This window comes from Rhinatrema bivittatum, chromosome 2 (genome assembly GCF_901001135.1).
Source record: "Rhinatrema bivittatum chromosome 2, aRhiBiv1.1, whole genome shotgun sequence".
Lineage (NCBI taxonomy): Eukaryota > Metazoa > Chordata > Amphibia > Gymnophiona > Rhinatrematidae > Rhinatrema > Rhinatrema bivittatum.
The window spans coordinates 508,265,693-508,277,016 of NC_042616.1; the positions used below are offsets into that span (position 1 = coordinate 508,265,693).

General features: G+C 43.1%; 1 protein-coding gene across 1 annotated transcript in view; it reads left to right on the plus strand.

Moving 5' to 3' along the window:
- JARID2 (jumonji and AT-rich interaction domain containing 2) overlaps positions 1-11,324 on the plus strand; it is a 585,747-nt gene that overhangs the window by 570,662 nt on the left and 3,761 nt on the right. The window contains 2 exon segments of the mRNA XM_029590689.1: positions 2,017-2,200; positions 5,637-5,744. Coding sequence (XP_029446549.1) covers positions 2,017-2,200; positions 5,637-5,744 — 292 coding nt within the window.

The window sequence follows — 11,324 nt, forward strand, 5'->3', positions numbered from 1 at the left end:
ACGATGATTCTCAAATTGCAGTGTGGTGATGTGACAAATTTGTTTTTAAAATATTATCCCATATGCGGCATCTTGGCAGTTACGGTCTCAAAATCAGAAATAGTTGAGTCCATTCATCAAAGAAATACAGATGCCCACAAACCAAAAATAGAGCTTTTTCTATTGCCAATCCATTATCATGGAACTCTATTCCACTTGAGCCAAGAGGTGAGACTTAACTGTTTAAAGTTTAAGAAAGAGGTTAAAGCAATGCTTTTTCATTAGGCCCGTGAAATATAGAAGTAAACAGAATATTTTAGGATATATGTTTTATAGTAAGGATTTGGTGTGTTAGTATGCATGATTATAAATTTGTAATCGACTCTGATCAATCACAACTCGATGTAGCGGAATATGCTTTATAAATAAATAAATAAAGGAAGCTCCCTCCCCCGGATGAGTTCTCTCCCCCGTTGTGACCTGCGTGAGTTCTCTTCCCTGCTTTGACTCTGTTCTAAGTGAGTTATCTTCCTGCTGCGGCCCCTTGTGGATTTTGCTTTGCGTGTGTCAGATGTTAACTGCCCAGGTGGGCTCCGAGTAACCCCTTCCTCACACAATTCTCATCTGCCATCACTCTCTATTATTATTATTATTTTTTTTAATAGTGATCCCAAAATGGGTAGCAAATTATTAGTTTATCATATTAGAGCCCAAACTAGGTATAAGCAAGGGGCTTATTAAGTTTAAAACTCTGCCAGATTATGAATTTTGGCTATCTAGTAATCTATATGAATTTCCCTCTGACAAGGGAATTAGACTTCCCGTGGTAAAAATGCCTGCAGAGCAGTCCAACCTTTAGCATGTCTCCCTGCAATACAGGATAATTACCAAAAGACTTCATTTAGTATGGGATTAGCATTTACACAAGCTAACTCTAGTGCAGCTTTTAACCCACATTTTAGCACTTGCTTGTTCTGTGAAAAAGCTCCGATATTTCCCAGGGTTAGGTTGGCATGGAAAAATGTGCGCTAAGATGCGGTTTAATTCTCACTCTAAGGTCAGTACTCTTTATTACATTGGCTTTTATGTGAGCAGCTCTCTGATAGGAGTCAGGAGACATAAGATGCTAGGTGGGAGAGGACAGACTGCATTCCCAATGGAAAATCATTTTTATGTAGAAGTGTTAGTGCTGTACACTGGCAGCTCACTTCGTATGCTTGAAATGCTGTTTTTATTGGGACTCTTGAGTGTAAAATAAACATACTTTCCTTGTAACCCCTTGGTGCCAGTGCCCCATGACCTGTGTGTTCTTTGCCAGGGCAGGACTTATGTGCCAAAAGATTCCATCTCCCAGTGTCCGAAAAGAAACTCTACATCACTTTCTCCTTTTGCAGTGACTGCACAACTAGCACTGAGGCTTTGCACGTTGGTGAATTTGCTGTCACTGTGTCTCAGTTTCCGTTATAATGCTGTTTTTTTTTGTCTACTATGTAGTTTCGATATCTATCTTTCAAAAGATGTCACAACTGGTGTGCACTAATCACCAGTATATGGATTGCTGTATTCCGATGTCTTTTCAACGTTTGATGACCACTGACCAAGGATTCTGCATTTTGTCTGTTGACTGCAGTTGTGTCAATTTGAAAAATATACATTGTCCCTAAGACATCTCTCCCCCGCCCAACCAAAAGCCAAAATGATAGTATTGACATATAGAGAGGGACTATTGGAATGATAAGTTGGATAAGAACGTGCAGCTGTGAATGTGTCATGATGGATGTAATTTTTTATTTTTTAAATTAAGATGCTTTCATTTGCTTATTTACCTAACTGGATGTGGGGATGGGGTTTTATTTTGCCCAAAATGGGAGGAAATTCACAGATGTAAACAAAGAACTCCAGTGAGGTTCTCAGGCTGCTAAGGTCACTGCACCCTCATTACAAGGCCTCAAAATGGAGCTTTAGTAGTAAGGGTGGAGTGATGTGTGTTTAGTTTCTGATTAGTAGGGTTTTTTTTTTGTTTTTTTTCTTGGTTAGGGATACGGAGCTGAGGCAGCGGCAGGAACTCTTCAAGGCAGGTCTGCATTCTTCAGCCCGCTACGGCAGCCATGACAGCAACAGCTTGTCGGTGGACGGGAAGAAAAAGCCTCGAAAGTGGTTGCAGTTGGAAACATCAGAGAGGAGGTGTCAGATTTGCCAGCACCTCTGCTACCTTTCCATGGTGAGGAGGGTATCCAGCATGACGCTGCCGCCGTCAGTACTTCTGAATGCCAACACAGCGGCAGCTCTTAGTCTTCCTGCGTTCATGGAGTGTCATGGGGCAAATCCCCATTAGAAAATGTGGAGCAAGACAATCAATGATCATTAATCGGCTGTGAAAATCTGCTGAATCTTCCTACTGATACGGGATTTAAACAAAAATGTAAAAGTCCCAGATATATCTGGCTATATAATTATATTCTCCAAGAGCAATATTGCTTTTGGCAGCAGGCATATAAGCTAGGTAGCTGTTCTCACCAGTGTGTGAGAAGCCCTTGCTTTTTTGGCTGGCAATATCTGGCATTCGGTAGTGATAATTATCTGATGATAAAGGCAAGCTCTGTTTTTTACAATAATTTTGTCTGAAGCTGCAGAGAGTGCTTAATCCTTTCAGCAGCTTTTCCCAGCTGCTTTTGGTTACTTCCTTCAGATTGTTCCCATGTAGTTAACCTGATGTGAACTCCTGGGTTTAATAGCATCTTTAAAGGGGAGATTGTCACACCTCTTGCTCATTTTCTGTCAGGCTGTTGCGTCACTTAGAAATGAAGTGTACACAGAATCCAGTACTGCAGTTTAAATCGGGAGTACCATACTAGCTAATACTTTCTCTTTTTTTTTTTTCAGTTCCAAGTGAAAGCCTCCCCCCACTCCCCTCCGGGGACAGATTTAGGATCTTGCCACCCCTTAGGAACTTATGGTGCTTGCCCCTTCCCCGCCTCCTGTAAGGGGCTGTTACAGGGTACTAAAAGCAATTCAGCAGGGCTGGAAGGCAAGCAAATCCTAGCCAGTCAGCTGCCCCTAAATGTTTGCCATCCTAGGCATAATGGGTGCCTATTGACAAATCCAGGATGCTCCCCTCCACCTTTTCTACTTAACTATTTTATTTATTTAGATTTAGATTCCGCTTTTCACACTTTTTTCAGCGCTTCAAAGTGGATTACATTGAGGTCTATAGGTATTTCCCTGTCCCCAGAGGGCTTACAATCTAACAGGCCGATTCAGAAAAACACGCGGGAGAGCGGGAGTGCTCTCCCGGCGTGCGTACAGGCCACTCTCCTGGGCGCGCGATTCAGGAGGGTGGCCTATGCAAATTAGGGCCCGCGGTAAAAGGAGGCGCTAGGGACACTAGCGCATCCCTAGCGCCTCTTTTTTGACAGGAGTGGCGACTGTCAGCGGGTTTGACAGCTGACGCTCAATTTTGCCGGCGTCGGTTCTCGAACCCGCTGACAGCCACGGGTTCGGAAAATGGACGCCGGCATAATTGAGTGTCCATCTTCTGACCCGTGGGCCGATTTAAAATTTTTTTTTTTTTATTTTTACTTTTTGTTTTTTTACTTTTGGGGCCTCCAACTTAATATCGCTATGATATTAAGTCGGAGGGTGTACAGAAAAGCAGTTTTTTCAGCTTTTCTGTACACTTCCCCGGCGCCGGCAGAAATTAACGCCAGCCTTTGAGCAGGCGTTAATTTCTGAAAGTAAAATGTGTGGCTTGGCTGCACATTTTATTTTCTGTATCGTGCAGGAATAACTAATAGGGCCATCAACATGCATTTGCATGTTGCGGGCGCTATTAGTTTCGGGGGGGTTGGACGCGCATTTTCGACGCGCTATTACCCCTTACTGTATAAGGGGTAAAGCTAGCGCGTTGAAAACGCGCATCCAAACCTGGGCTAACAGTGCGCGCCACCGCTCCATGGAGGAGGTGATATGCTCCACTGGAGCGCACTGTACTGTATCGGCCTGTAATGAAGGTAAAGTGACTTGCCCAAGGTCACAAGGACAGCAGGACTCGAACCCTGGTCTCCTGGTTCATAGCCCACTGCTCTAACCACTAGGCTACTTCTGAGTGCAGTACTGCCCTCCCCCTCGGGGTAGGCAGCAAAGTGACATTGCAGATTGTGTTCCTGTACCTGTACTAATGCCACAGTGACGTGGTCCTGCAGCAGGAAGTGCCAGAGGGAGGGGAATGTTGGTGGCCAACTGGGCTACCAACCACCAGGTTGTTTGAAAAATGTTGACATTGACACAACTCACTGCAGACTTTGAGCCCTGCAGAACTGCATTACATGCAGTTGGAAGGCAGCACTATAGAAATGTTTAGTAGTAGTAATATTATGCATGGGTTGACAGTAACCTGGGCCTCTGAGCCATGAGCTGAGAATAGTCCCCCCTTAGCCTTTTGTCCGAGATTGAGAAGCTGCACAGTGTGGGAGGGGCTGGGGAGGAGGGAAAGAGGGCTGATGTCCTGATCCCCCTTGGATACAAAATGATGTGAATGACTATTGCTGAGGCAGGACAATTAAACCTGCTTTAAAACCAAGTACAGAAAGCATGCAGTGACATGGCTTTTCAGAGTGCCTTCCAACATAGGGCCTCATTTTCTAAAGTATCACAAGCCTGCGATACTTTAGGAAATGATGGGCGGGGGGCTGAAACGGGGGGGCGGACCTGCGCTAGGAGGTGTAGCTATTGGGAGCGAAATAGGACGCGAAAAGGGCCTTACCTTTTCGTCGTCCGCGGTGGCTTCGCGGAGTTGGCCCCGGTGACGCCCCGACTCCTCCTCTTCCGGGGCCGACTCCGCCCCCATTTTGGTATCGCACGCGAAAAGGGACATTTCGCGTGCGAAACGTCCCTTACCACGTGCGATACATTTAGAAAATAAGGCCCATAGTCGTCTTGTAGAAAAGTGGGTGTGGGTGGTTTGTAATGAGAGTGTGTTTGGGGGAGAGAAGAATGAAGGGTGTGGGTGTATGAGAGGGGATATAGGTGTCTGTGCATGCAGTGGGAGTGGACTAGTGCCAGGTGTGTGTGTGTGTGTGTTTGGGAGGGGGGAGTGCCATGGGGGTGCATGGAGGAGGGGATATGCTGGAGCGTGTTTGGGTGTGGGATATGTTTACCGGTGTGGGGATGTATGATGTGGGGGTGGTGTGTGTCTGTTGGAAGTGTGCAGGGATGGCTTTGAAAGCACCTTTGTGCCATTGCTTGCCAGCTGCTTGAGTTATTTTCGCTGTCTTTGTGTCTCTCTGCCAGTCTTGCTCTGTGTCAGTGCTGGAAGGGTTTTTTTTTGGGGGGGGCATCATTTGTGAATGGAGCACTGCTCAGCATTCTAACAGTTCTAACAGCTTCTAACAGTTTCCCATAGAAAGCAATGGGGATCTTTTTTGGAGGCTCAGTTCTCCGAAATACTGACCTGATGTTTCTGATTTTCAAACTTTGTCTGAGATATTCACATTTTCTTCTTGCATGCCAGATTTACTGAAATTCTGTCCCTTTTTTGGGGGACAGACACTGAACCCATTCATGTAATTCTTTCCAATGTTCCATTTGTTGGTCAGCATTAAAAAAAAAAAAAATTAAAACTATTTTTTCAGTTCTCCTCTGCTGCTCTCACCTTTCAGGTGGTACAGGAGAATGAAAATGTTGTGTTCTGCCTGGAGTGTGCGCTGAGGCATGTGGAGAAACACAAGTCCTGCCGCGGACTGAAGCTAATGTATCGCTATGATGAGGTCAGCACGCCTTTTAAGTTATCTCTTCTGTACTGGCAGTACCAGATGTGTTCTTAACACTGACTGATTTACTTTGCTTTCTCCTGTGATGGGGGGGGGGGGGGGGGGGGGGGAGGATATAGGCCATAGGAGCCTAGGTATCTGCAAGTGTATGAACTGTGGCAGGAGAGGATTCAGAAGATTTATTGAGCTCGGACAGTCATCAGAGGAACATTGAGTTGGAAAGACGGACTGAGATTTTTACGATGTTGTTGAAATAATTAAGCGCCTGCAGAAAATCCATACAAAGGACTAAAGGTTACTTTGTATAATGCACCATGCAAGTCCAACAAGTAAGAATGAAGGTGCAAAGCCAGACTATCCATATCTATCTGCATGCACATGTGCACACGTACATATACAGGTATCCTTGGGTATGCACAGACATGCATGTCTGTATATGTGTGTGTACATATTTTACATTTAGCTCACACTAGCTAATAAACCTAATTGTTTGTAACTGGCTTAGGTATATAATATTCCGTAGGCAATTCTGGTCTTCAAGTGCCACAAGCTGGGCAACTTTTCAAGATATGCACACTGAATATTCATGAAATGCAGGATATCCACAGTGAATGTGCATGAGATGTATTTGCACTACTTCCATTGCATACAAATACATCTCATGCACATTCACTGTGGATATCCTGAAACCCTGACCCACTTATGACAGTCGAGAACCACATTTGCATATGTCTGTTAATAAATAAATATCTTTTAAAACATTAAGTACTGGTGTTGAAATCTGCGTAATAAGATCATCAGTGGACAGATGGTTTTTAACTACTGCAGTCTCAGTCTTACATATGTCATATTTATGCTGTCTAAACACAAACTTACACACCTTTCCCCTGTTTCCATCCCTTTACTTAATTTACCTGCCCACCTATTTACATACAATAAAGGCAAATGTGGATATTGTATGATGGTGCTTAGTACCTATTGATTTGCAGTACAAGGAAACTTAATCTCTTGTATTGCTCATAGTTTCTGTGTTTCATGGCTTTAACAGGTAATCTGACATTCTAAATTGATATTCTTTTGAACAACGCTTGACTTTCATTAACCAATCTCATAAACACAAACATTTATTGAGTACATTCAACACCAGTACAGAGTGTGTTTACTGAAAATTATGTACAAGTTTCATTGTTTTTAGAATGAGCTAGGCAGGTTGTAAATATGTATGAATGGTATGTGATCTCCCTTTAAGATACACAGTTGCAGTTTAGTACTGGTGTTGCAGTATTTTGTGACACTCTTGTTGAGCTGTGAATTACTCTGATGACCTTTGGACTGATGACCGTAAACAAAGACTAGTTCAAATACTTACCTAGAGGAGGAGTTGCACTCATAGAACCTAGCAATTGCCATCCACTGGCCACCACAGAAAAGAATTGCCAATGGAGACGACAAGCAGAGCTCATATTTTTGGCCCATGAGATTCAACTGAGGTAGAATACAAGTATTAATATAATAGCAAAGAGCAATGCTGAAGACATGCAGTCCGAGCCCATCTTACTGGATGCTGAAGAGAACAGCGCATCACAGGAGAATAAACCCAAGCATGTGGGCGGAGGAAAGATTGAATGGGAGGAAGAAGGAGGCTTTTGAGAGGTGGGAAAAGACAGGTTTGGAAGTGCAAAATCATCTGGGAGTCGGAGCCATTGTGGTAGTTGGTGACAAATCCTAAGTCCTTCTTGAGCCCATTATCTCAAATGGAGTTTATAGGAGCACTACTAGACACATCTCCAGCAAGAGCCTTCCTCCCATAGGAGAGGAATCAATTGAGTCAGCATGCATCAGCATGGGATTTGTTGACGTTATTGGGCCTGATGGCATCAACAATATATATTTACTCCCCTGCAATGTTTCCACATGAGAAGAGCCCAGTGGACCCTCAGATCACTGTGATATCAAGCCACTCAAGATCTTTGAGACAGCATGCAGATTATTCAACCTCTAAAAGACTCTGGTCTAGTGGCTGTACCATTCCATACTGGCCAGGCATATACCTTTCCATATTCCTCCAGTTAAGATTGTCCTGACTACAAATGCATCCAACCTAGAATGGAAGGCCTATGTAGAGGACTCTTCACCCAATGTCTCTGATCAGCTCAGGAAACGTTCATCAAATACATTTCCTAGTGCCAAGGGTGATTTGGTATGCTGTAAAGGCAGTCAGAGATTGATTAGCCAACAAAGTGGTTCTGGTATAGACAGACAATCAAATGGCGATGGTTCTGTATCAACAAGCAGGGAGGAACAGGATTGTATTTCCTGTGTTAGGAAGCTTTATAGATATGGAACTAGGCTTTTTCTCAAAAAATGGTTCTCAGGGCCATGTATCTTGCAGATGAAGAGAATATCCTGGCAAACAGACTAAGTCATGTCCTGGAGCTCCAGAAATGGTCCTTGGAGTGGGGATAGCAAACTAGAAATTCTATAAATGGGGCACAACCAAGGTGGACCTCTTTGCATTCCCTGATATTTCTGCTCCTGGAAAGGGACTTAAGGCAAACTAGTCTCTGACATCTTTGTTCTGAACTGGGGCCAGGGCCTGCTGTATATGTATCCTCCAATTCCTCTCATTGCAAAGACCTTGTTGAAACTCAGAAGAGACTGGGGAACTTTAAGCCTCATAGTGCCCTTTAGGCCAAGACAGATTTGGTTTGCCCTCCTGCAGGAGATGTCAATCAGGGATTCAAATCAGGCTGGGGAATTTCCCCAACCCTCATCATTCAAGATCAGAGGCTGTTGTGCCATCTCAATATTGAGACCCTGGTCTACTCAGCTTGGAAATTGAGAGGTTACGTTTACAATCTCGGAATCTGTGAGAATGTATCTCTTGTTCTGGCTTCCAGGAATGACTCCATGAGGAAGTCTTGCGTGTCAAAATAGATCAAGTTTGCCTTTTGGTGTGAGGAAAATTTCCTAGATCCTTAAGCAGCTTTTGTGTGGAGCAGGATAACCACCTATACCTTTCAGAATTGGGTCTTAAGACCAACTCAATAAGAGTTCACCTTGACGCAATTGGCACTTTCCACTGCCATGTAGAAGGCACACCATCTTGATATAGCCTTTGGTTGTCTGATTCATGCGGGGCTTGCTTCATCTGAAGCTTTCTATCAAGCTTCCTGCTGTGTCTTAGAGCCTCAGTGTGGTTTGATTCAGCTGATGAAAGCTCTTTCAGCCTCTGGACTCCTTGTGAGTGGAAGTACTTGACCTTAAAGATCGTGTTTTTGGTGGCGATCCTTTCAGCCCACAAAGTCAGTGAGCTGCAAGCCCTAGTGACTTATCCACCTTATACCAAGTTTTTTCACAATAGGGTGGTTCTGTGCATGCATCCTAAGTTCTTGCTTAAGATAATGTACATTTCCACTTTAATCAGTCAGTCATCCTTCCTAACATTCTTTCCTGAGCCACATGTCCACAAAGGGGAATAAGTACCACAGAGTTTGGACTGCAAAAGAGCCTTAGCCTTATTTCTGAAGTCCTTAAAGTCCATCCAGCTTTTTGTTTCTTTTCACACCACCAAACTGGGATTGCCATTGGCAAACACACTGTATTGGATTGGATAGCAGATTGTATCTCCTTCTATTATACCAGGCAGGTCTAAATATGATGGACTATTTCAAGGCTCATAGTTTCAGAGCCATGGCAGCATCAGTAGCCCATCTCGGATTGGTCTCCATGGATGAGATCTGCAAGGCTGTGACATGGAGTTCTTTCCACACATTCACTTCCCATTGTTTAGACAGGGACTCCTGACGTGATAGTAGGTTTGGCCAGTGTGTCCTGAGGAATCTCATTAAGATATAGAACCCAATTCTAACCCCATAGTTCCCATTGTTTTTGTTCCAAGATGTCCTGTGAAAATGTAAAAATTACCTGTTGCTCCTCTTCCTCCCCCTGCCCGCAAGAAAAACAGTTTAGTTGTTGGTACTGTTTGTAACTAGGGACATTTTTTTCCAGTGTGTCTCAGAATTCATGTTTCTGCCAAAGAATCTACTCATGAACTGCCTCAGGAAACTGTGGGCCTGTGCCTTAGACCTTCTGCTCTCTGTTGTCTAGCCTTATTGTGGAAGGAGAAGGAGGGGTGATGCAACAGTACCAACAGTGCCAAGGGATAGCAAACCCATAAATCTGTCACTGACTGCCATCCTGCTTGTCCTTGGAGAAAGCAGAGTTGCTTATCTGTAACAGGTGTTTTTGGAGGACTGCAGGATGGAGGTCCTCATGAAACTTGACAGTCTCCCTTGGAGTTGGCTTCTCCATGGTTAAGCTAAATTATAAACTGAAAATCCAGGTATGCTATATTCACCAACTCACCCTTATCCACATGTTTATGAACATTTAGTAAGGCAAGACTTTCCTTTGCTAAATTAATTTTGGTTCTTACCCATTGAGCCATATCTATCCATTGGCCAGTAATTTTATTTTTAAGACTAGCTTCTACCATTTTGCCCAGCACAGATGTCAGAATCATTGGTCTGTGGCATTCCGGATCACCCTGGACCTCTTTTTTTAAAAATTGATGTTACATTGTCTAACCTCCTATCTTCTGGTATTGTGGCTGATTTTAATGATAGATTACAAATTACTGGTAACAGGTCTATAGTTTCATATTTGAGTTCTTTCAGAGCTCTGGTGTAAATCTCATTCAGTCTTGGTAACTTGTTACTATTTAGTTTGTCAATTTCCTTTTACGCCTTCCAGTCTCATAGTGATTTGCTTCAGTTCATCTGAAACATCACCAGTATCTCCCCAACATCTTCCTAAGAAAAGACTGAAGCAAAGAAGTAATTTAGTTCCTCTGCTATGGCCTTGTTCTCTCTGAGCACCTCTTACCCTTGGTCATCTAATGGTCTAGCTGACTCCCTCACAGACTTCTTGCTTCAGATATTCTTGAAAAACATATTAGTTTTTCCCTGTATGGCAAAAATGCATTCTTAGTCTACCATATAAATGTTTTACATTTAATTTGCCAGTGCTTATCCTCTCTCCTATTCTCATTTGAATCAACTTTCCATTTTTTGAAAGATATCCTTTTGGCTTTCATTGCCTCTTTTTACCCCACTAGTTAAGCATGCTGGCAATTGTTTGGTCTTCCTTCAATTATTATTATTATTTTTTTTTTAGGGTGATTTTCAGTAGTCTGCATAAGTTAGCACATCTAAAGTTACAGCAGTATTTTATAAATTGTGTGGTGGGAACTGCGCAATTTATAAAATACTGCACATTTGTACCCTGAAAGTAAGCATGTATTTTTCAGTATGCAGGAAAATGCATAATTTATTTACACATTTTATAAAAGTATGCACATATAATTATCATGTGTGTAAAATGTAACATATGCATGTGTTAACACTGTTATACACAAAGCATGTATTTTATAAAAAATGCATGAACTCCGCTTAGTAAAACACTTGTACATGTGCTTGCAATCACCAGTTCACCTAGATCCTCCAGTACTTCACTCTGGTCTCCCACCACTTAATTCAAACCTTCCACCCAAAAACTGCAGACAAGTGCAGTTTC